Source organism: Pygocentrus nattereri, chromosome 18 (assembly GCF_015220715.1).
Source record: "Pygocentrus nattereri isolate fPygNat1 chromosome 18, fPygNat1.pri, whole genome shotgun sequence".
In the NCBI taxonomy this organism is placed as follows: domain Eukaryota; kingdom Metazoa; phylum Chordata; class Actinopteri; order Characiformes; family Serrasalmidae; genus Pygocentrus; species Pygocentrus nattereri.
In genome coordinates, this window is record NC_051228.1 from 23,620,752 (window position 1) to 23,645,496 (window position 24,745).

General features: G+C 39.5%; 1 protein-coding gene across 3 annotated transcripts in view; it reads left to right on the top strand.

Moving 5' to 3' along the window:
* sh2d3ca (SH2 domain containing 3Ca) overlaps window positions 1–24,745 on the top strand; it is a 77,331-nt gene that overhangs the window by 12,037 nt on the left and 40,549 nt on the right. The window contains exon 3 of one of the 3 annotated variants that reach the window (XM_017708185.2): window positions 1,963–2,002. In XM_017708185.2, the coding sequence (XP_017563674.2) occupies window positions 1,963–2,002 (40 nt within the window). Of the gene's footprint in view, window positions 1–1,962; window positions 2,003–13,967; window positions 14,351–24,745 lie in introns of those variants that run through there. The other 2 variants (XM_017708186.2, XM_017708187.2) reach the window with 2 other exon arrangements.

Genomic DNA, 24,745 nt, shown 5'->3' on the forward strand with positions numbered 1-24,745 from the left:
CTCTTTAAGGCTGATCTCTGTTCTGATGGTCTGCTTTGTGCCTCAGTGTGGGCTGAAATGCTCTTCTTAACTTCAGCATGAATGGGCGGAGCTAAAGTACTAAAACTAAACAGGCAGATATATGTAAATATGCTAGCTTTGTAACATAAGCAGTGAACTTAAAACAGGCAGCTTAGTCTCTATATATACTATATAGCCTGGAGAGTCAAGTGTATATTTTAAAACTTGTACAATGTTTACATTCTTCATCAGTCTTTGAAAAAAAATATATATATATTTTTTGAAAAGTAAGAAAATTTTATTTTTCACCAAAACTAAAAAAATTAAGATTCAACATATTCTTTTTAATCTTTTAACATTATGTACTGCAACAGTGAGTGACCTAAGAAGGTTATATTATAAAAGCAATAAGCCACCTGAGGCTGTGCATTACTGCGATTTTATTACAGGGAAGGGAGTTTTTCCCTATGACAAAATCACAGTAACACATGGCCTTAAGTTGTTTATTGCTTTTATAAAATAAACAATTCTTTGGAAAATAATTTAAGTTAATAGTAATAATTAATTAATTCATTCATTCATTCGTTCATAACAAATAAAGGGCGGGCCAATAAAATTTAATTGAATTTCATAAGACACCCAGCGTATCTCTACAGTTGGAACAAATTGTATCTCCATTTTTGACATAATTTGAAACTGCCCATTGGCCTTTACATTATGTGTAAATTTCATGATGAAAGGAGCAAAAGAAACGGCCAGAAATTACATGGAAAACGTCTGAGTCCATTAAAAGTAAAGTATGTTTTTCTTTCTCCTGTAAAGACCCCAAGTACACATACAATAAATACAATAAAGAATAAACAGACAGTAAATTCAGAATAAACAAGACACAGAAGTGTATTTGTGCAGACAGTGTGTGCAAAATGTGTGTGTTTTTCTCTAAGATAGATCCAGTGTGTAAATTATACTTAAGTGTTCCTTGAACAGTGTTAGGAATGTTTATTCAGTCCAAATGTAAGAAATCAGTCAGCAGTAACATGGAGAGAGTTCTGTCCTGCTTTGGCACTGACAGACTTTAAAATGAGCCTGAGATCAAAACATTTACACACTTCCTTTTAAACAAGGAAGATCCACAGTTACGCATGTAGACTTACATCAGAGGTGATGGAACTTGTGGATATAGTACAAAAAGGGTTCTGCTATTGTTTCGACGTCAAGTTTTTTAACAAAAGGTGGTACCTAGACCCATATACAACACTTTCTCCATCAATCTGAAGAACCATTTCACCATACAAAGAACCATTTAAGCAAATGCATAGTTCTTTGAGTGTTCCTGGTTCTAAACAGAACCATTATCTCTACTAAAGAACCTTAAAAGAACCATATCATTTGCAAAATCATACAAATGATATATTTTAATATCATTTTTGGTTAATAGGGCATACATCAAGGATTGAGAATTGTAAAGTGAGAATTGGGAATTTTAAATATAATGAGAAGAAAAGAAAGATTTTTCTTTGAAAATTTGAAATGTAGTAAAAGTAAAATGGATTAAGTGGTGCAGACCCCTGACTTTCATACCACACAGTATATTTAATAACCGTTTATGTGTATTACATGTAGAGTCATACATATCCTGTCTCTGTCAAACAGGTATGTGCAAACTTTACAGAAGAGCAAGGCTTAAAGCTCAGATTAGGTATAAATATAAGCTTATATTTTAATTAGCTTAAAAAAACCCTAGATAGAAGAGAAAGGGCGAGAGACACAGAGACCTACATGCAGCTGATTCAGGAAAATGCACTTTTTGTTGCTTTGCTTAAACTGTAAATCAGCCTTTACTGTTCACTGCTTATGTGGTCCAGTCTCTCTCTCTCTCTGCACTATTGATACAATCTGGACTGGCATAAATACCTGCTTGAAAGGTCTTAAGTTTTATTAAAGATTTTTTTCTCCTCACAGTCAAACTGGAACCACCGACAACCATGGAGAATATGTGGAGGTAAGACATCCACCAGTCTGTCTGTCTGTCTGTCTCTCTCTCTCTCTCTCTCTCTCTCTCTCTCTCACTTTTCACTCGTATCTTTCTTCCACGCACTCTTTTCACAATGTATTGCGACTTGTGCAAGATGTGAAGGTTGTCTGCTGTAAAGCCCACACTAATACCTCTTACAGTGCTATAATAAGCCCATTGTCAGTCAGTGCTGAAGTAACCTTGTACAGAGTGTATGAAGCACTAATTGAAGTTGGTAATCAGATTGGGTGCAACGTGTAGAAAAGAGGTGAAGAAGAGGGTGCAGGCAGGATGCAGTGGGTGGAGACGGCTGTCAGGGCTGATGTGTGACAGAAGGATAGCAGCAAGAGTGAAAGGGAAGGTTTACAAGACAGTAGTGAGTCCTGCTATAATGTATGGTTTGGAGACTGTGGCTCTGTCTAAAAGAGGCTGAGCTGGAGGTGGCGGAGATAAAGATGCTGAGATTTTCATTGGGAGTGACAAGGATGGACAAGATTAGAAATGAGCAGATCAGAGGGACAGTGAAGGTGGAGAAGTTTGGAGATAAAGCAAGAGAGGCCAGGTTGAGATGGTTTGGACATGTGTTGAGGAGGAATAGTGGATATATTGGTCAAAGAATGTTGGAGATGGAGCTGCTGGGTAGAAGGAGAAGAGGTAGACCTCAGAGAAGGTTTATGGATGTAGTGAAGGTGGACCTGGAGATGGTTGGTGTAAAAGTAGAGGAGGGAGTGGATAGGGCAAGATGGAGGCAGATGATCCGCTGTGGCGACCCCTAAAGGGAGCAGCCAAAAGAAGAAGAAGAATCAGATTGGGTGCAACCCTCTAACTGTTAGAGATCAAGCTGTTCATTCAGATTGCTTTCTGTATTTTTCTAACATGTATGTACTTTTTTGTACATTTATGTGCATTTTTTCTGTATGCATATTGGAGATTTCAGTTCTGTTGCTGATAACCATACGGCAATAAAATGTAAAGCACCAAAAATACACTTTTTACAACTTTTCATATTTATATAAAATTTGCCAATTTTCATTTCATGCATATTTCAGAATTCATGCAGAAAAAAGGATAACGATAAATTTACAGAAGAAGGAGAAACGTTATTAAATTTAACGCACAGTAGCAAGAAAAAGGATGTGAACCCTTTGGTATTACCTGCATTTATGTATAGTTCAGTGGTGGACAGTAATTACGTAAATGTAATTCGTTACTGTAGTTTTTTTGTGTATCTGTACTTTACTTAAGTATTTCCATTTTGGGCGACTTTTTACTTTCACTCCACTACATTTCAAAGTTGTGCTGGCATGTTTCTTTTTTTCTGAATTCATACAAACACACACACACACACACACACATATTTTCTAAGCCGCTTCTCCCTCAGGGTCGCGGGGGGGTGCTGGAGCCTATCCCAGCTGTCATCAGGCGGAAGGCAGGATACACCCTGGACAGGCCGCCAGTCCATCGCAGGGCTCTTACAAATACTTTCATTTTATAGTAAATGAGTTTCCGTTAGTTTATGTTTATGAACACAGACCTACAGATCAATACAGTAAAGGAAAACTTATTTGTGATCCTGAGTTTAAAGCCAGTTTTTATTAAACTTGTAACTAATTTACAAAGTAATCTTAAACTGAAACTCTGCTTGTGTGTAAAAAGTGATTTCAGAGCCACTCTGTTCTCCCTGATGGAAATTGTTTGCCTTCAGTGTTTTGTGCTTATGATCTTTTTAACAGACGTCAGCGTCACTAATTAATGACGTTCTATTAAAAGACTGGTTTACCAAGAGAGACACTGGAGGATTTTCACCTACAATGAGTTCATGAAGTGAGTCTTGTTACAAAAATGATAACAGGACATCAGAGTTATAATTACTCTTTTAGTACTTTTACTTTTGATACTTAAGTACATTTGAAGGCAAATACTTTTGTACTTCTACTCAAGTTGAGGTCTAGAGTAAGGATCTCTACTTTAACTCAAGTACATGATTTGTGTACTTCGTCCACCTCTAGTATAGTTATCTTAAATTATGGTCAGAAATAAAGAACAAATACAACCTGTTTAAAATAATAACCCAAAAATATTGTATTATTCTTGTTCATATTGAATATGATCATGATTCGGGCTGCTTTACTGCCTCTGGACCTGGATCAATTGGCATCACTTAGGGAAAACTATATTGTTAAGTTAATAAAGGTATTCTACACATTCGTATCAGGGTGGCTGTCCACCAGTTAAAGCCCAGTAGAAGCTGAGTAATACAGCAGGTCAGTGACCCTAAACATTCATCATCATCATCATCATCATCATCATCATCACTTTCATTTATACAGCACCTTTTTCATGCTCAAGGATGCATTTACAGACACTTTGCAAAAGTAACAATATACATAATCAAAAATAAATAAAACAACATGCACATACTTAGAGCTCTCACAGCTGGCAAAGGGAACTCCCCAGACCATGGTATAGAGGCACTTAGCTAGCCTGGAAAGAATCCTTAGCCTCATTCCGCCTGGGGGACTCCGCAGCTACAGTGTAGCATCACACAGGTGGCTAGCCTGGAAAGCCTTAAATGTCCATGAAGGGGTAACTTTTTTATGCAGTTGACATAAGGGCCCACACCCTTAACCCAAAAGAAAGTGGAATAACCTCAAGAAACCCATTCACATTGAACATGGCTGAGATGAAGCAGTTCTTTAAGGAATATTCTTAAACTTTGTGCAGCTATATGAAGCCCTTGCTTGTGGTTGTTGCTGCCAAAGAAGGTTCACACTTGCTTTTTCCACCAGCGCTGTGAATGTTTGATTGGTCTGCACAATAAAGACATGAAAGATTATAACTTGTTGTTTGACATTAGCTTTAACACATTATGTCCATACATTTGACTTTCAGCATTTTATGACGATTTACTGCAGAAAACTAGATCATTCCAAAGGGTTCACATGTTTTGTCTTTCCATTGTGTGTTACTGTATGTTATTCTAAGTAATCTTGGACCATTTGTATTGCTTCATTTATCATTACATGTTCATAAATGTAAAAAGGCAGCTTTTCAAATGCAAGATTTTGATCTGACAGTGATGACATGTTAATTGGCAGTTTGCATGTGTTTTGAAGTCATCTGTGTGAGTATGTGTGTATACTTTAGCATGTCTCCTCTGCTCTTTGCTTTTCCTCCCAAAGCCATGCAATGTTTTTAATTCAATACTTTAGTTAAGCAAAACATCCATTTATAACCCTGTAATCATTGACTAAAAGCAGTATTTAGAAATGTAATGAAAAGTGACTGGGCCTTTTTTGCCTTGTAATGATTGGCTACAGTTTAACATTTTTGCTCTCTTTGAACTCTTGGCTCATTTGCTGTGCTATTTAGATAATTGATTCTTAAGAGATTGCAACTGTAGCATAATGTTGGGCCACTAGATGGTGCTGCAAAACTCACTTTTCTTCATCATTGCAAGACATTAGGTGCGGTCAGGCCTGTGAACCTCCTTTTTCAATATAAGCTGCAGGCAAACACACATACTCTTGATGCCTTGTCCTGCCCAGTGTCTTTCATCAAGACTTTTTTTAAAGAAATATTTCATTTTTAAACTGCTAGCATTGCTCATAATGCATGAGATGTAATGAGAAGTTTGTTAGCCTTGACTAGCGATGATTTGTTATGCATGCCAGAAATTCTAGCCAAAGTATTCCTCCTTTATCTTGATGTGTCGTCCTACCTTTTTATCCACTCCACTTTCTTTTCTCCTCCCCCACTCTGCCCCGTCTCTTCATTTCTCTCTCACTCACTGTAAAACTTTAATGGCATTTGGGTTGAGCTGAGGATGCGGCCTGAATGCTCACTGTTACTGAGCGAGGAGTTTTCTTTGAGTGGTATCAGCTCAGAGGGGAGCTGAAGTGTTTTTGCATCTATAAACAGAAGTTTCCCATGGTGCACTGGTGCCAATGACCTACATGGAGTGTGTAGTGCAGGTGGAGTTGAGATGTGCTCAAAAATCATTTGTTCTATGAATATAAAGAAATACTCCAGTGTTTTTCAGCTTAATCTCTCTATGCCTTATGTACAACATGCAGTTCTGTTAACATGAGCAATCGATACTTACATTGCCACAAAACACATATTGGCCCAAAACACGCTTATAATAGAAGTCAATGGGCAGTTACTGCATTGGCTTCCACTATAAATTTGTTTCAAGACAAACTGTTTTCTGTTCTTTTACTTAGTACAGTATTGTCTGCCTTACGATGCAGATGTGACATATAAACAATCTTGAAAGCACTGGAATATTCCTTTAATTGCTAATGCCACACATTCAATTGAATAACATAGAATAGATTCAGCAGATTCAGCAGACTCACCTCAACATAAAATACTGACATATTTAACATCAACATATTTTCAGTTTGTAAGTCAAATAACCCTGTTTGGTTGATTTATTTGATTGCAGATTAAGTGCGGAGGTCTTGGGTGGGTAAGGAGGCAGTGTGAATGCTAACAGAAATGCACGCACTGCTAGGGAAAAAAGAGGTGTGAGAGAAGAGTGGACAGATGATGTGCCAGTTAGTGTCTGTCCCTCATTATGCCCAACTCACAGCAAGAGGAAAATTAGATGGAAATATAAACAGCGGGGAAATGATAGAAAACAGGGCAGATGCTGGAGAAAAAAAAGAGAGAGAGAGAGAGAGAGAGAGAGGAAATAGGAGGAAAGGTGAAACACTGACAAAAGGAGACTCTAATGGAAGAAATGGGGTTTGAGGTTAGGTAGTGATGCTAAGGAAACAATGGATATCCATGATTGTCTCTGTCTATGCATAGACATATACATATAGATCAGTGGTGAGCTGTGACTATTAGAGGGTCAGGCCTGCTAGTGTCCATAGGGTAATTACAGTAATATAATTGTGCTAAGCTAACACTGGTGTATGTGAACACTTTTTGGCCATGCTAAACTAAACATTTAAAGCTTATAAATGACATTTCACATATTCTATTGGAAGCTTGTTACAAGCGTTAACATATATTACACCCTGTAGGCAAAAAGCTCTATGACTGCTGTTTTATATTTCTAACAAATGGTTGAAACCTGGTTAGACTATGGCTGGTTTTCACAGACTGTGGTGTATTTAGAACTTTCAGATGGCCTAGCTCAGAAGTCCTTTTGCTGCCCTGTTGCGGCTCCACAGCAGAATTAGATTTTTAGGTAAAAATAAAATAATCCTCCTTTGCAGTAAAATAAAGCTCTGGGGATCATTCAAAGACAGTTTTAACAATAAAAGATCTTAAATGCTGGAGTTAATATAGCCTATATTTGCTAATTAACCCCTTAACCCACTTTAGCCTATCTACTGGAGAATGAAAAGTCTTAAAGAGATTTAACATGAACATTGATCATTTGTAGATGAGCTGATTTATTTGCATTTATAATCACTCAGCTGGTTTCCTGATATGTTTAATCTGCAACGAGAAACTGTCAAACACTAAAAAGTCATGCAGCTGAAGTGCCTGAGGTGCCAGAATGTAAGTGCTGCACCATTTGAGGTGGAATGTGAAAATTCAAACAAGAAGCTGGTAAATGAGAAACTGACCCCATCCTCATAAAAAGTCAGACATTAAGAGACATCTCAACTTTTTGTGGAAAAGTTTCCTGCCAGACATGTGAGAAAACCTTCTGTAGCTGAGCTGCATTTTCTTTTGTATTATATTTTTTATTTATTATATTCTAGTACATTAGCACATACTGAGACACATTTACAGTGAAGATGGTAAAATGGAGATAAAATGTTGTAGCTTGACAAATTGGCTCCAATTAACATTTAAGTTGCCGACTCGTGGCCTAGAGCAGCGTGTTTTCTCTCGAAATTGGTCACACACAAACTGGTTAATTCCTCAGTCACTTTTTAAATGTGTTCAACAAAAATGAACTGAAAATGACAAGCCTCCTACAGGCCTAAAAGGCCCTGCGTGTTCCCCACCAAAATAGATGCACTTAAAGTAATAGTTCAGCAAAACAAAAGTCTAAATTAAACACATTACGCATAAAACTTCACACATTTATTACCAAGTTTCAGTGCTTGAAGTCTGCATCTTTACAATGCACTTACATTACGAGGCTAATATAGCTATACTGCACCGATTAGCATCATGCAACCTCATGCCTAAATCATCATACATTCAATCACTGTAAGGCCAGAAGTAGAATTACAGGCTGAAACTGGTGTTTAAACACATGCATTTATAAGGGGTGGGGGATGAGGCAGAGAGAAATGGACGGGTGGAGGACACAAAGAGGTAATGGTGTGAGTGGGAGGGGTGAGTTTATGCTTTAATTTAGGATAATTAACTTGTGTTTGGCACACAGCCTGGTAAGTGTCCAGCAATGCATGCTCTCACCCACATGCACACACAAACAGATGTGACTTAGAGGTGACTTAGATCCAGCTGGGTTCAGAAGCATTTCCCATTCTTCTCTTTCCTCTCCCTCCCCTACCTCTTTTCTTTTCCTGCAGATGGCAATACATACAGTGGTGCTGATTATTGCCCTAAATCCAATCACAACACAGCGCTGCATTGATTAGGCCTGTAAATCGACTTGGCTGCACTCGCTAACATGCCTCTCATGGTCTTGTATTACTCTAACAGATCAAAACCAAGAGACTGAGAGAGACACTCAGAGCACACTCAGCAAATTAGTTCCTGGCTTGGACCATATTCATACTGCAAGTAAACTACATTACCCAGAATTCCAGCAGGGGTCGTGGCTAATAAATGCATTAAAGTTTGGCCAAAAATCTAATTTAATTTTTAAATGTAGTTGATATGGTAGGCATTCAAAGTTTCCTTTTGTAGTTTGCAAGGGTGAAGTAGCTAACATGTAGTGGAATATTATATCCTCCAGTGAGAATCGTGCAAACTGCATAACTAAATCATCAACACTTTCCTCAAACCGTGTGGAGTTGTTAAAGAATCTCTGCCAGACTTGCTTATGTGGTTTGTGGTACCGTATGACATACTGTTATCTATAAAAATAGCATGTTGCATGGCTAAATAACATCTTGAATTTTGCCTGAATTAACTAAACGGGCCTTTTTTATAGATGCTCAGCAGGCTCATTCAGCAACAAACCAGCCCCCAGCTTGGGCCACGGCCCAATAAAAAATAAATAAATAAATAAATGAAAATAAACTACGTTATCCAGAATTCCAGTGGGGGTCAAGGCTAATTAATGTTAATGAAGGAATGTGAAAGAGAGGCAGCTAGACCCCATAGGCTATAAGAGAGAGAAGCGAATTTACTCTGCCTGCAGCACATAAACTGGGTAATTAATGTTTAACATGGAGAGACAGAGAGAGAGAGAGAGAGAGAGAGAGAGAGAGAGAGTTTGAATGAGCGAGCGAGGACAGTTGGAGGTAGAGTCGTGATCAACACAGGGACACGGAGCAGTGTGAGGAGAGAGAGTGTGACAGAGAGACAGAGAGCGAGAAAGAGAGTGAGAGAATAAACAGAAGGTGGAGAAGTAGGACAGGAGAGTGTGAAAAACTCAGGAGAGGTGATAGAGTGCAGGAGAAAGACGAGAAGAAAGATAATACGCATACAGGTGAAAACTATGAAAAGTGGGGTTTTTTTTTTTTTTGGGTTATGTTGTTTTGATGTTGGGTGTGTTTATGTACCCTGAGCCTGATTACACATCATCAGACACACATATTTTTTTTCCTTGTGGGTTAATGCTACTATAGCTGAGGGCCGCTGTGCCCCATCCAACCAACCTTAATGTGTCATTCTTTCCTAAAAATAGCACTTAATATTGAAACATTCATGTCTTTTTTTGGTTAGAAATATATATATATATATTTTCTGCATCATTTGAGCACAGTAGTTGTCCTTTAAAATGTGTCAAATCTTCTTGATGAATAGATCACAGGAAATGGTCTGATTTGTTAATTCAACCATATAAAACAAAATCAAAGTATTTATTAATATGCATAAAACTAGGTCAACTGCTTGTTACCATGTAAAGTGATAATTTAAGTCAAACTGACAAACCATTTACAGAGCACATTAAAAGTAAAGAATGTTTCTGTCTTGCATTTTGGAGATGCTTTGGGCTTTTTTGAACAGTGAAAATAGGTGTCATGTAATAGTCTGTAACGCAGCATTGTATCCCTCAGCCCTGGTTTGACAGAATTCATGTTATTTTTAATCATTTTTTTTGCGTTTTGATCCATCAGTGTTTTGCTACTACCCAGCATGCATTATGCAAATATGTCATGCAACCACTGGGAATCCCCCCAGTCATGAAGACATCCTGATTGCTGGCATAGCTACTGAAGCAGAACCTAATAAATGCAATGTGAGGAAAAAAAAAACCCTTAAATGGCCAGGGCCCAAAGTTTTATTACACACTTCTATAATCTAAAAATTGTGCAACCAGTTGCACTGAAGTCCATGTAGTTACTGAATTATAAGCCTCAGGATTAATAAGCCTGGGATTTTGAGGGATTAAAACGGACTGTCTTCAAGTATCTGCACTAAAGTACTAAAGTGCTGGCGGTTTTTCTAAAATTCTTCCTGATTTCAAGATGAAACATCAGAAACAGGGTTTTACTAGTAACAGTACTGTTAGTAATGTGGATTTTTGGCCAAAGAGCTTTAACTGTAACCTCAGGAGGACTCATAAGAAACTATCAGGCTCTTACTTGCTCAAATATAAATGGAATCCAAATGTCCCCATAATGTCAAAAATGTCATGTTTTGTATCATCTTGAGGATGGTCCCCACAAAGACCCAAATACACCTCCACACATGCACACACACACACACACACACACAAATCATACAGGATTACACTATATAATACACTCCCTTGCCAACAGAGTGAATAAGTGGAGTAGTAGAGTTTCTCTTCTGTTTTTGTCTTTAGCAAATAAGTGTGTTACACAGAGCTCATTATGGGATTATACTCAAACCCACAAAAGCATTTATGCAATTCTGCCTGCATTTGTGGAAGAAGAGTCAAAGCTAATGATTATCTCCTTTGTTTTCTATTGTGTGTCTTCCGTAAATGACATTAGGTCTGTTTAATTCACAGAGCAGATCAGCTGGCTCAATATAAGCACACACACATGCACACATGTATGTACACACACATTTATAGTGGGGTCCTACAGACTGAAAGCACATTGCAAATCTGTGACTTTATTTTTTTTTAAACAACAGAACATTTTGGTATGTTGAGCATTTAAAACAAAGAGAAGTTACAAGAAGTAAAATGAAAAGATTCTACACTATTTCTAGGTCACTACTCAAATTTAAGCACATTTGTCACACTGACCGTGTTGGCCTCTGTACAAAGCAGTGAGATTTTTTACAAATCGTATTCCTTCCATTGAAGCTGCTGTTCAGACGACTCTCAGGTGGATTTGATCTGCTCATCAGAAGGTTTTGCACAAACTTGCGGAGTCAGTGAAGCTTGGGCGCACATTACCATTAAAGCCAAAGAAGGACATATCAAATACTACAAAATCTGAAATTCATGCACTTCAAAGGGTTTAATATATAATGAAAGTTTTTCCATTAACTATTAAACTAAAAATGAATGTAAAACAGAAGTATGCCTCAGACTTTTAGAAACCACTGTGTAAGTTTTTAGACATGAGATCTTCCAACATAAGGAGTTTGTTGCAGTAACAGCCTTTACACTAGATGTTGGAGCATTGCTGTGAGGATTTGATTGCGTTTAGCCACAAGAGCATTAGTTAGGTCAAGTACTGATGTTGGATGATAAGTTCTGGATCACTGCAACTCATTCTAAAGGTATTGGATAGAGTTCCACTACTCGAGAGAATGCATTCCCGCTGCTCCACGGCCCAATGCTGAAGGGCTTTATGCCCCTTTAACCAATGCTTGGTGTTGGACATGGTCACCTTAGGCTCATGTGTGGCTGCTCCAGTGTGTCCCATTCTACTGCCAGCACTTTTCTCTGGAGATTTCTATACAAGCTGTGCTGATGGAAAATAGATTGTCTACTGTAATCAAGTTCATATCTTTTAATTTAGAATATTTTAAGAATATTTTTCTTTGGTATTTGTCTACTGATGAATCAGCAGTTATATGCATACAATCTGTCTCATTTTCTCATTTACATACAATCTGCATAAAGCTATAACTGCTTTGTCTGTTGGGTGGGGGCGACACCTGAGCTCACCTCCCCACCTGGCTCATCTCTCTCTCTCTGCCTGTCTCTGTGTTGTATATGGTTCTTGACCTGATAATAACAAAATATATATCTGTATAGATCATATTTTTATAGATCATAACGTAATCTAAGGTCTGAACACCCAATTGTTTGGTTTTTTTTTCAATATTTTTGTTCTGTGGGACAAACTGCAGTTTGAACTAAATCAGAAGGACAGTCCATTTATACACACATACACACATGAACACATGCACGTGCTGTGAAGGTGACCGGCCGTCTGGTTTCAGATCATTGGTCGTGTTTTAGGCTGTTACTTCGAAGATGGTGAGACGGTTGCCATGGCAAGGCGTCCTGTGTGATGTCATTGTTCTTCATTCCCAAGGGAGCGAGCCCCACCCGGAGACAGGGTGCTGTCGAGACTAGCTGAGTGCCTGTGTTGAGTCTGAATGAGGAAGAGAGAGAGAGAGAAAACAAATGATTTATTGAGAGATTGAGTGTGTGAATGAGGTAGATAGTAGAGAGGTAGACGTAGTGAGAGAGTGAATGAGGTAGAGAAAATATAAGCGGTAAGAGAGAATGAGGTAGAGAGAAAGAGATAGATTGCATGAGGTAGAAAGAAAAAAGGAGATAGCAGAGGAGAGAGAGGTTGAATGAGAAGGAGAGAGATAATGGAGAGGAGGGAGGAGGAAAGATAGCACAGAGAAAGAGAAAAAAGTCAGAAGAGATGAGAGAGAAAGAGAAGTAGGGGGAGAGAGAGGAAGAGAGACTGAGGAAGAGAGATGTCAGGAAGGAGAAGTGACAGAGTGACAGAGATAGAGAGTAAAGGAGAGAGAGAGAGAGAGAGAGAGAGAGAGAGAGACTGAGTAGTGGAAAGAGAGAAAGAGATAGGAAGACAGAGTGACAGATAGAGAGTAAATGAGAGAGAGAGAGAGAGAGAGAGAGAGAGAGAGAGAGAGAGAGCACTGCAGGAGCTCATCATGACCATGTTGGTGTGTTCCTGGAGATCGCACTGTTTTGTATATGAAAGCTGAGTGCTCACACACACACACACACACACACACACACACACACACACACACAGCACGGCTCTACAAACAACACAGACAAACGAGTGTGAGTGCTGTTTATATGTGTCTTTACTGGAGTGTGCGTGGGTGAACACTTCAGTGTGGGAGTGTGTAAAAAGTCTTTTCTCCTGACACCCCCTCCTTCAGCCCACCCTGCTTCCTTTCAATACAGAATAAAAGAGAAAATTCCTTTGAGAAGGTGCTGAATGCCTGCGTCTCTCTCTCTCTCTTTCTCTCTCTCTCTCTCTCTCTCTCTCTCATTTACTCTCTATCTCTGTCACTCTGTCTTCCTACCTCTTTCTCTCTTTCCACTACTCAGTCTCTCTCTCTCCTTTACTCTCTATCTCTCTCTCTCTTTCCACTACTCAGTCTCTCTCTCTCCTTTACTCTCTATCTCTCTCTCTCTTTCTACTACTCAGTCTCTCTCTCGTTTACTCTGTTTCTCTCTCTCTGTCTCTCTCTCTCTCTCTCTCTCTCTCTCTCTCAGTATTGTTTAGAACCCTGAAGGAGGGAGTGGGTGGGGTTTCAGTGCCTGCAAGCATCTCTCTCTCTCTCTCTCTCTCTCTCTCTCTCTCTCTCTCCCTCTCCCTCCCCCCACCCTCTCCTTCCCTCCCCCCACCCACTCTTTTCATCCAAGAGCGATGAGGTAATCCCTGCCAGCCCTGTGAAGCATTGCAAGTGCCGGAGTGAGTGAGAGTGAGGGAGGCAGTGAGGAAAGAGGGAGCCAGAAAGAGAGAGAGAGAGCGAAACAGCAATAGATAGATAGATATAGCGAGAGAGAGAGAGAGAGAGAGAGAGAGAGAGAGAGAGAGAGATGACACTGGCGGTAGTGAGGCAGCGATAGCACTGATCAGCGGGCTGCAGCGGTAGCAGCAGTTTGCCGGCTTGGTGCTTGTATACGCGCGAGGAGGGGCATGACCCGGGGCTTCTAGCGAGCTGGAGAGAGAGAGAAAGAGAGAGGAAGAGAAGAAGACAGGAGGAAGAGGAGGAAGGATGACGGAGAGATGCAGCCTCTGGAGCGCTCTGTCTGCAGCCGCATGCTGCTTCTACAGGGGATCCTTTATGCAGGTGCAGGTGTGTGCGTGCCCGTGTGCGTGCGTTTCAGGTGATTTTGGTACCAGATGTCATACGGCATGTAACAGCGAGGTGCGCGGCCACACGCCCCGTTTGTGTTGATATGTAAGGTCTACATGCTTCATTTATGTGAGAACAGGTGTGCTGGGCTGGGCGGCAAGGCAAAATATACAGTATCGCGATATTTGATGTTTTCACGATATTCGATATCATGGGCATCATGATGTTTAGTTTTTCTGAGGTTTAGTAAGTTGGAGCTGACAGAATGCAGCACTGAAAAAAGTATAAATACCCATGAGTACACTATTTCTTTAATATAATGTTTGTGCTGTGCTAAATCCAGTTAAACAGGACTAATTATGCCCTCTCTGTAAGGAACCCTGCAGGCCAGTGTTCTTTAACCCTTTAAGTGTTATTACACACTTCTATAGCCTAAGAACAGCTCAGCCAGTTTGCATCGAAGTCACTGTTAATGAGCCTGTAAGAAGTCTGGGATGTTAAGGGGTTAAATACTGACAGTATCCACAGTGCACTCAGGGTATAATCAGAGAACTGTATTTATCTGTAGAACACTTTTAGATTGCATTACAAAACCCACCAAATGCATGTGGTATCAGTCCCAGAGCACCTGTTAAACCAACCGATTCCACTGTGATACCCAGCCTTTAGTAAAACACAAAATACCAGAAGTTTCTATTGGACACCTCCATTTAACAAGAGAAACTTTACATAGTTGCTATGAGGTTTTTCAGCAGAGTGCTGTGGCATCATCACAATGATGATAAATTGTCAGCTTGTCTTGTGTGGAACTGCACTATAGTTATCTCCTCACACATCTTAATGAAGAAGGCATGTGTGTGTGTGTTGTCAGGTGCTTTGGTGTAAGAATAGTCTGAGGACAGGCTGAGAATATGTGAATATGTGTGGTGCTCCACGGATATATGCATACAAGCTCACGTGCATTTGTATGGATGTGTCACCCACTTGCCTGGCCGATGATCTCATTGCGCTGTGACAGACAGAGAGAGAGAGAGAGAGAGAGAGAGAGAGAGAGAGAGAGAGAGAGTGCAGGCTTGATGAGCCAGTAGGCTCTGTTGTCATTCTGTGGTTTTGTAGTGGGTTGTAACAGGGCTGCAGGCTCAGAGAAACAGGAGAATCTAATGCAGCGCTGGAGGTCATGCTTTTTATAACCAAACTGGAGGATATATTGTTTCCCGGCTGCTGTCTCCGAGCTCTTAGCCTGCTGTATTCTGTCCTGGGCAGATATACGATCAGCCACTGTCCAGAGATCTGAGCAGTATGGTAGAGAATTGAGACTGGGTGTTGTCTTTTTGACCTCAATTGGAGATGAGAACAGCAACATTAAATGCCAAAACCTTACACAACCCCCACCCCACCCCCTGTTTTCCCCATGTAGTCAATTAGCCAAGACAGACTTGGCTTCCAAAGTTTGCTTCATCAGGTTTGCATTGGAGCTACAGTGCTAATGTAGCTAAGAAGTAATAAGTTGACCAGCACACCAACGTCCAAAAACACCACATGCTGGTTTGGCTGGTGATCAGCCATGCTGGTCTATGCTGTTTTTTTCTAGTAGCTGTAGTTAACAAGTAATGGAAACTTTTACTTGCCAATTAGCATTGTACAAACTGCATGCCTAAATTACACGCATTTTACCTGAAAACTGCATAACATTGTACAATATAAAATAGCAATGTTGTTAACAAAATAGCTTAGATTCATTGGTAACTTTGGTACCACATATGGTTGAGCGGCTCCTATGCAGGGCAGCGCATAACTAAAGTAGCAAACTTCACACAGCAAACCTGTTTTGGCTGATGAACTATATTTGGGTAAGGGGCAACTTGTGTAAATTTGATTTTAGAGCATTACATTAATTTGACTTTCTTGTAATTGGGTCATGTACTAAGCCTTAATTACAGAAGGTGCCTCTCTCTCGCTTTCTCAAGTGTTCAGTTTGTCTTTGCCTGAGTACTTGAGAAATGCAGGGTTCAGGGGCTTTCTTACACAAATAAATTCATACCATTTCTGAATCTTTTATTTGCCAAAATGACAGTCTTTCACAGTGTCTTTCAAAGACAAATCTAGGATGCAATGTTGGGGCCAGCACGCAGATAATTTGGTACAGTTTACATATTCAGGAGCTTTCATTTTGCTTAGCTTATGATTAGTGCAGCCTAGGAGGTATAGCCATACAAAGGCAGTACCACATATTCAGTCATTTCGGTTGGAATAGAAAATGTGCTACCATATAGCTGTATGCTGCAAATAGTACACTTGACTGTCACACAAAACAATGACACCATGACACATATGTGACAACACATACACTTGAGAATAAGGTGTAACTCTTTACCATAGTGTTGAGCCACAGAAGACTATGGCTTGTGTGTAATGATGTATCTGTGGGCTGTGTGTAGTGATTTATGCGTTATTGTGGCCACCTGAGCTCAGGGACAGAAGACAGGAGACTCAGCTGGTGTTTGCTAATAAGTTTTTGGCCCAGACAGACAGAAGAGCGTGTCTTTCTTTGTGTATCACAGTCTCTAGATGCTAGCACTTTGGCTCAGCTGTACAGTCATGGGGCTTGAGGGATTGTTTGGGTGGTGTGTGTTTGAGTTTGGTGTTGATTCCAAGTTAAACTGCATTGCCAACATTGGATACAGTCTTGCAAATAAGAGGTCACTGAAAGCCAAAAGTTGGGAATGTACCTAGTTCCCAGGACCTATGTTCTATGTTCTGGACCTATGTTCCGGTCCTATGTTCTACCTCCCCTTAGCTCAAGCATCAAAACTTAATATGATACATCAAGGGGACTTATGAAAGGGTTCATGAAATCATGGTTAGGATCCTGGGGTCATCAGAGGTAATTTAAAGGAATGACAAGAAGCAAATTTTTTAAAAAGACACATTTATCAATCAGCATGTTATAATAGAGTTTCTATAGGGAGAATCCGTCTGGGAAACCCACTTTATCTAGCAATTTCTGCTAGATAATAAGATTTTGAAATACTACTAGGAATACTACATTTACATTGTACCAAACTTTCTAGAAATGCACAACGGTATTGGAATCATATCAGTATCTAATAGAAAATTGTGTAAATGATTAGCCTCAGGCAGGTGTTTAGACTTGACTGATGTTTTCAACTCATATTTGATGGTGCAGTTACTTTTAAAATATCTGTATTTTCTTCAGTTTACTGCACTTGCAACCCTAAAGAAATACACTTTACATTATTCTGTAATGCAAATCCAGGTAGATGTACTCTAAATTTCTACATTTTGATAATGTTGGTATATTAGTATAGGCATGGACATACATACATGAAAAATATTGTGGATCACCACTGGCTCACAATATCCATATTGGTGCATCTCTACTACTTTCCAAAATACTACTTTCCTCATAAAACCAAATAGGCCTAATTTACAAAATGCTTCAGTGAAAAAGGGAAAAAACGTGAGCTAAAACCTTTAAATCAAGTAGCTTATCTTGACGGGCACATAGTAAGTGTTTGTTTGGTGTGTGTATATTGCATGTTGAGGAGGAATAGTGGATATATTGGTCAAAGAATGTTGGAGATGGAGCTGCCAGGTAGAAGGAGAAGAGGTAGACCTCAGAGAAGGTTTATGGATGTAGTGAAGGTGGACATGGAGATGGTTGGTGTAAAAGTAGAGGAGGCAGTGGATAGGGCAAGATGGAGGCAGATGATCCGCTGTGGCGACCCCTAAAGGGAGCAGCCGAAAGAAGAAGATATTGCATGGTACTATTGTGTTCTTCATTAGAGGAGCAGACAGTGCAGTGTGTGATTAATTTTGGGCCAGTGCACTGCATGTTTGCTTTAACCCCAAATCCCCCATCTGCCCCTCTGCACTTGCACTTTGATTGTGTCTGCCCTGTTTTAATCCCTCTTTTTTCTGCCGCCCTGCTGCCATATGCACTCAGGCCTTTCTCTTGTGGGTTATGAGCCCCATGCACACAGGGGATTTAGTTGTTGCCCTGAAATTGAGATTGGCATGGCTAACTTTTTATCAGATTTTTGGATTTGAATGGCTGCATTAATGATATTTGAGAGTGCATAAATGACATGGTGTAATTGAGCAAAGATTGCAAACTTTGCATCTTTTTCTGCTTTCCCTCAATCTCTCTCTCTCTCTCTCTCTCTCACACTCTCTCTATTGCTTTTGCTCACACTGTCTCTCTTCTGCCTGTCTGTCTCCATTTGCCTCTTTCTCTGTCTCTCTCTTTTCTGTGTCTCTCAGTCATTCAGTCATTTCAGGTAACATGTACATTAATATTACTCAGACATACATGGTTGTAATCCCTTTAATTGTGTAAGTCTTCTGCACCACTCTTCGCACATCTTCTCTCTCTCTCTCTCTCTCTCTCTCTCTCTATTTCTTTCTCCCTTTCTAAATCCTCTTTGGAGCCACTGTCACTTCCCTCTGGGGCTGCGGCGGCTAAGCGGCTGTTAACAGAAAAAGTTCAAGAGTAAATCTGTCTGTTACCAAGAGAGAGACAGAGTGAGAGAGAGAGATAGAACGAGAGAGAGGTTAACCTAATTACACAGGGCTGTTTTCTCTCTTAATGAGCGCCACGCGGTTTCAGGACCCCCTCCTCTCCACCCCACTCCAAAACTCCCTCCATTCGTTCTTCTGTTCCTCCCTCGCTCCCCTGCGAGTCTCCGTGTTGTTGGTTTGATGAACGCTGCGTAAAGCTCAGAAACCCCTGAGCTAGGATTAGTACTCATTCATTTTGTGCTTACCACTTGAGCTAATTATGTTTGCTCTCTTCGCCTTTGCCATGCAGAATGAGGATTCAAGAGCGTAGATGAAGCTTTGATTTGCGTCTTAGGCGCCGTTCGGGAGGCAAGCCTTTAAGACCGGAGAAGGAAAATTTTGAAACTGTCTCTTGTGCTTTTTTGCAGCTGAAGTTGATAATTTGGTTCAGTGGCTTTTATCTATTGCTCATAACAGTCTTGTTTCCTTTACATTCCTCATGATTATTGAGCTGTAAGTACACCACAAATAAAGTGAACATGTTTGCACTGTAGATCATGACTTCATGACCCCCAGAAAAATAGCATTGGCTGAACTGTGAGCTACACATGAACAACAAGGTCTCTTTCACAGTTTGCTTCCTCTTCTTTGTTATAGCTGATCCTTAACCAGACAACGTGTAAAGTCAACAAATTTGTATAGTAGGTCATGAGGTCATGTCCCAAAATACAAGCTTTGGCTGAATCATGAACGACATATAAATTATAAGATATGATTCATATTCATCTGTTTATTCTTCAGTCATCTTTAACATTGTGGCACAACTTTCCATTGTGGGTTGCAACACAAAAAACTGAAAGACAAGTGACAAATGAATGATAAGACATGTTTGGTTGACAGTTAGTTTCCTCTCAAATATCTTTAATATTGGGCTATAACTGGAAACGCAAAGTAAACACATTTGCACTGCAGGTTTTTAGGTCACATTCTGAGTAACCACCTTTGGTTAAAACATGAGCTTTGAATAAATTATATGTTTTCTGAATGTTTCATCTTCATTCATCTTTAATATTGAATCATAACTATGTAACACAGTGAACAACTGTAGGTCATGAGGTCACATCCTTAAAAAAGCATTGGGTGAAATATGGCTGATCTATATCTATATCTAATAGATATCTATTATCTGTATTTACTGGAGATTTGTGTAAATTTGATTCTTCTTCTTGAGTCATCTTTAATACTGAGGCAACAAATAATAACACTTTTGCACTGTAGGTTGTGAGTTCATGTCCCAAAAAATTTGAATGGCCTGAACCTTACATTAAAAGTAAAGAAGGTTAAAGTTAGCATTTTGGAGATATGAGGTTTTGTTTCAACAACAACCAAAAATCTGTTTGGTTCACAAGCTTTTCTTTTCTATCATTTTAAACACTAAACCATTACTAGACAACATATAAAGTGCATGTTTGTGCTTTAGTTCCACCCGTTAGTCTATGTATGTATGAAAGATAAGATCTGCTTGAGTAATGAATCAGTCGCTGGTGAGGTTGCATTTTGGATGGGCATTGGCACCGCTAGTGTTGATGATGGTCATGGTGGTGGTAGTTGTTTTGTTTTATATATTTTCCGAGCAGAGATCATAGGGTGAGATTTGGAGCCTGCATGCCCGTCACAGGCCCATTGTGTTTTTGTCTCTGTAAGAGATCGGGGAGATCAGACAGAGAGAGAGGTTTTCAGCTTGTGCCTGTGCTTCTGTCCTCCATCCCCCACTCCTCTCTTCCACCTTGCAGTTCTCCTAACCCCAAAACAATCACACCCACCCCAGTAAAGGTCACCAGTAGATTGCCATTAATAGCCTCCCACTCATTTCTGTGTCAGATCATAACAGTGCAAAGACAATACATCACCTAGTGCTTAGTAGTCCTTGAAACTGAAAATATTAACGAAAAAAAAGGGGGAAAATCACACAGTTTGCACACTTTTGCTTGTATCATAAATGCAGTCATGCAACCAAGACATGATTTGGATCTGAAGTTTGTTTATTTACTTTTTCACTGGAACTATGAGGCTAATGTAGCTAACAAGTAATGGAAGATTAAACTCCAAAAATTAGCATTGTTCAAATGTCGATAAACTAGCTTATGTGGTTTCTGGTGCACAACATTGTGGCTCTGTTTACGCCTTCCATTTTCAGGGATCTCCTTTGGATTTCACTTGCCAGCATGAAGAGCCAGATGCAAACACCCCCCAAGACACATTATGAGCGAATTACAATCAGATCACTCAACCCACACTCAGAGGTGGTCAGAGACAGATCTTGACCGCATTTAACTCAAGTTTAAACAGAATGTGTTTTTGTTTCTTAAATACTTTTATGTGAGCAGAAATGTTTCTGCCATGTGCAGGTGTGAGAGTAAACAATGAAAAGAAAAATGGAGGATATGTAAGGCTAAGGCCCCAAACCAAGTGCCTTAGTGCTCTTCAGGTCACTTAAAGTGCCCAGGCCAAGTTTATGTGTTGATGTGCTTTTTACATGGGAAAAGTATCATTGGATCACATCTGGTCAAATTGAGGATGCTTTTTAGTGAAAAGTGTAGGCAGAAAAATGCTGGCGTACATGTATGTTTGCATCACATACTGTCTGTGTATGAAGTAAAAGGTGAAAATCATGCCAAATTGAACCATACTTGAGAATTTGGTTGTGTTGAACAAGCAGTTCAGCAGGCAGCTAATGAGCTAACAGGCTAATCTAGTAATGCTCGATTTCGACTTAAAGTTAAAATGTTTACTAAATTATTTATTGTAAAATTAAAACATACAAAGTTAAAACAGTTGACTGAACTTGACTTGTATAGTATTGAACCCGGTATGGAAAAACACTCCATCATCATTAGCGCGAATGCTAACATATAATGAAAAATTCTGATATTCTTGCTAGCGGAAAATAGCATTCTGGTTACCAGTGTTTTTGTGAAAAAACAAAGGCTGCTGCTGAAGTAAATGCATTAAACACTGTCATACAATGACTTCCACAGCATGTACCTGATGTTTATATGACATAGTGCAGTAAATATTTTTTATTATAATGCATTTTTACAGTACAGGTGCCAGTAGGGGGTTCTATGCTATATTTTATGTTGGAGCAGCTTCACAGCTCTTGGTAAATGTCTCAGTCCTCTATGGCAGGGTTCACAACTCCTACCGTGGCTGCAGATAATTTTGTGTAATAGTGATAAACAAATGTAATGTAAAATTGTGCCTCATTATGTGGATAGTTTTAAAATGTTTTATTTTTAATGACTATTTCATATTCCACAGGACATTACTTGGCTCACTCACTACATTCAGGACAAAGGTAATCTCATGTAAGTTAGATTTTTTTCCAAGCTGTCACATTAACTCTTATGTTTTCAGATTTCAGTCGGGGGGGGGGGGGCTATCTCTTGACTTCGGGCTGGAGATGCACCGGTATTGTAGATCCACTTGACCTTACTGTCCAGCCGAAACCTCAGAGGTCGATCAGGAAATAGGTACCAGTGCTCATCTCACTGATAAGCTGTGTGTGTGCATGCGCATGTATGTGCTGGTGAGTGTCTGCCTAGGGCTAGAGGAGATAGACTTGGAGGAGAAGCATCAACAAACAGCCTAATATATTATGACCTTCTAAAGGCAGAGATTGCCTGCTTTATTAAACCTTTGTTTTGGTCACAAAAGAAAGCATGACTTCAAGGCTCTCAGTGAAGCGGCAGGCAGAAGAGAAAGCTAGTTAGAATCAGTCATGCATGAGCACTGCACATGACTGCTAATGGGAAAATATAGGCCTGCTTTTTGTAGTCATTTCTATATTAAGGGCCTTTATTTTGTGAAATGAAATCTGCCATATCTGTTTGTATCTATGTTTTCCTATGCTCTTTTATGACTGCACATGGCTGCTAATGGGAGAGATATGCTCGGGCATGCTAAACCTTTAGCTTTTAATTTGAAATGTCTTTTAGAACTTTTTTTCATGATGATCATTTTGTTATGTTCTATATCCAGAATATGTGCTAGCATGGGTCTAGTACAGGGATCTGCAACCCAAACGTTAGGAAGAGCCATTTTGTCATTTTAACAAAAATCTAACCACCTTGGGAGTCACAACATTTTACAAGTACAGGCTAAAAATATAATACAAACAAAAACACAGACTTAGTTTGCCCTGCTTTAAGCTTTAGTTCTGCTATAGCCACTTTTCTCACATCTCCAGCAGGAAGCATTTCCACAAAAATAGAAGAGTTTCTTGTAAAACATCTGTCAATTCTTTACGAGGCTGAAGTCGGCTTCACATTCGCCAGCTTCTTGTTTAAATTCTCCTGTTACACCTTAAATGGTGCCCGAGGCACCAGAATGTAACTACAGCACCATTTAAGGTGAAATTGTAAAATGATTATTTATTAATTATTATTTATTAATAATGCATTGTCATTTCTAAGGAGATGAAATATTAAATAATCAGTTTCCAAAAAATGATAAAAATTACAGAAAAAAACGTAACAACCGTGCAAGATGTAGTAGACCATCAACATTGTCCCCATCAGCACTTAAAGCTCGCTTAAAACACTTGTTTCTGTCCATATGCTGTGAGCTATGAGTCGGAAAGGATGTGTAGCTCTCAAGAAGCTGTTAATGAGAAAAAGAATTAAACAGAAAAGAAGAAAATGTACAAATCAAGTAAAGAAGCTGCTGTTGTTCTCAGAATAATTGACTGACCAGACCTCCGCATCACTGAATGTGTTATATATTTAATAAATATCTAAAAATATATATTTATTGAGACTTCTGTGCATATTCTCTAAAGTATTTTTTTCTACTTTCTTTCCTGATGATGAAAAATGAAGCTTTTGCATAGTACTGTATATGGTATGATTATGAGTATATGTGTGTACAACACTTGGAAGCGTGCATTTCTTATCACTATGACATTTTACTAAATACTGCAAGCCTGTCTTACTTTGAATCACCAAAGACCCCCCCACCCCCCGCCCCCCTAGATCCCTGCTCATGCTTCGCCCTGTTTTATTGCCTTGCATGTGCCATAGCGCTGATTTACTGGAGAAAAACCCGGCACTAAATACCTAATATATCAAAACTGGAATTTTATTTATTTATTTATTTATTTTGTGATAATGCACAGAGACTGCAGCAATTTCCAATAAAACAGGAAGCTGCGGAATGACCTGAAATTACAAAGCAATTAAATAAGATGTGCCAGATAATTACAACGAATGAATTCATTTTCAACTGTGCCTTTGGATGTTCAGACATAATGCACAATTTGAAATTCCTGCAGAAAAAAGGCCAAGCCTGGGTCTGCTAATCTTTTTTTGAGACAGTTGTGCAGATTGGATTAGTAAGAGTTGTTGGGGGTTGTTTGGATCATGTAATCTTTAGTTTTCATTGTATAGTAAATTGAATTAACCCAGTTTTTCTGCTGGGGATGGGCATTGTCCTATGTCTGTGTTACAGTGGGGACAAGGTTGGCTAGGGGGGGTCTATAGGAGACATCAGTGGAGGAGGGGACGGGGTGTGTGTGTGGTTGTGTGTGTCCTCTGAGATGCTGGAGGGAAACACATCCAGATGCCTCCGTAGCAACAACAGAAAACAATGACATCATTTGCAGGGTGGAGAAGGAGAAAAACAGAGAAAGAAATAGCGAAGAGAGAGAGAGAGAGAGAGAGAGAGAGAGAGAGAGAGAGAGAGAGAGAGAGAGAGAGAAAGGAGTGACCTCACCCATTACTCTGAGGTATCGTTCGCTGATGTTGCCAGCTTTGCATGTTTTAGCACATGGTGAGCAGGGAGATTAACGCTAGCACATGTGTACACAGAGGATGA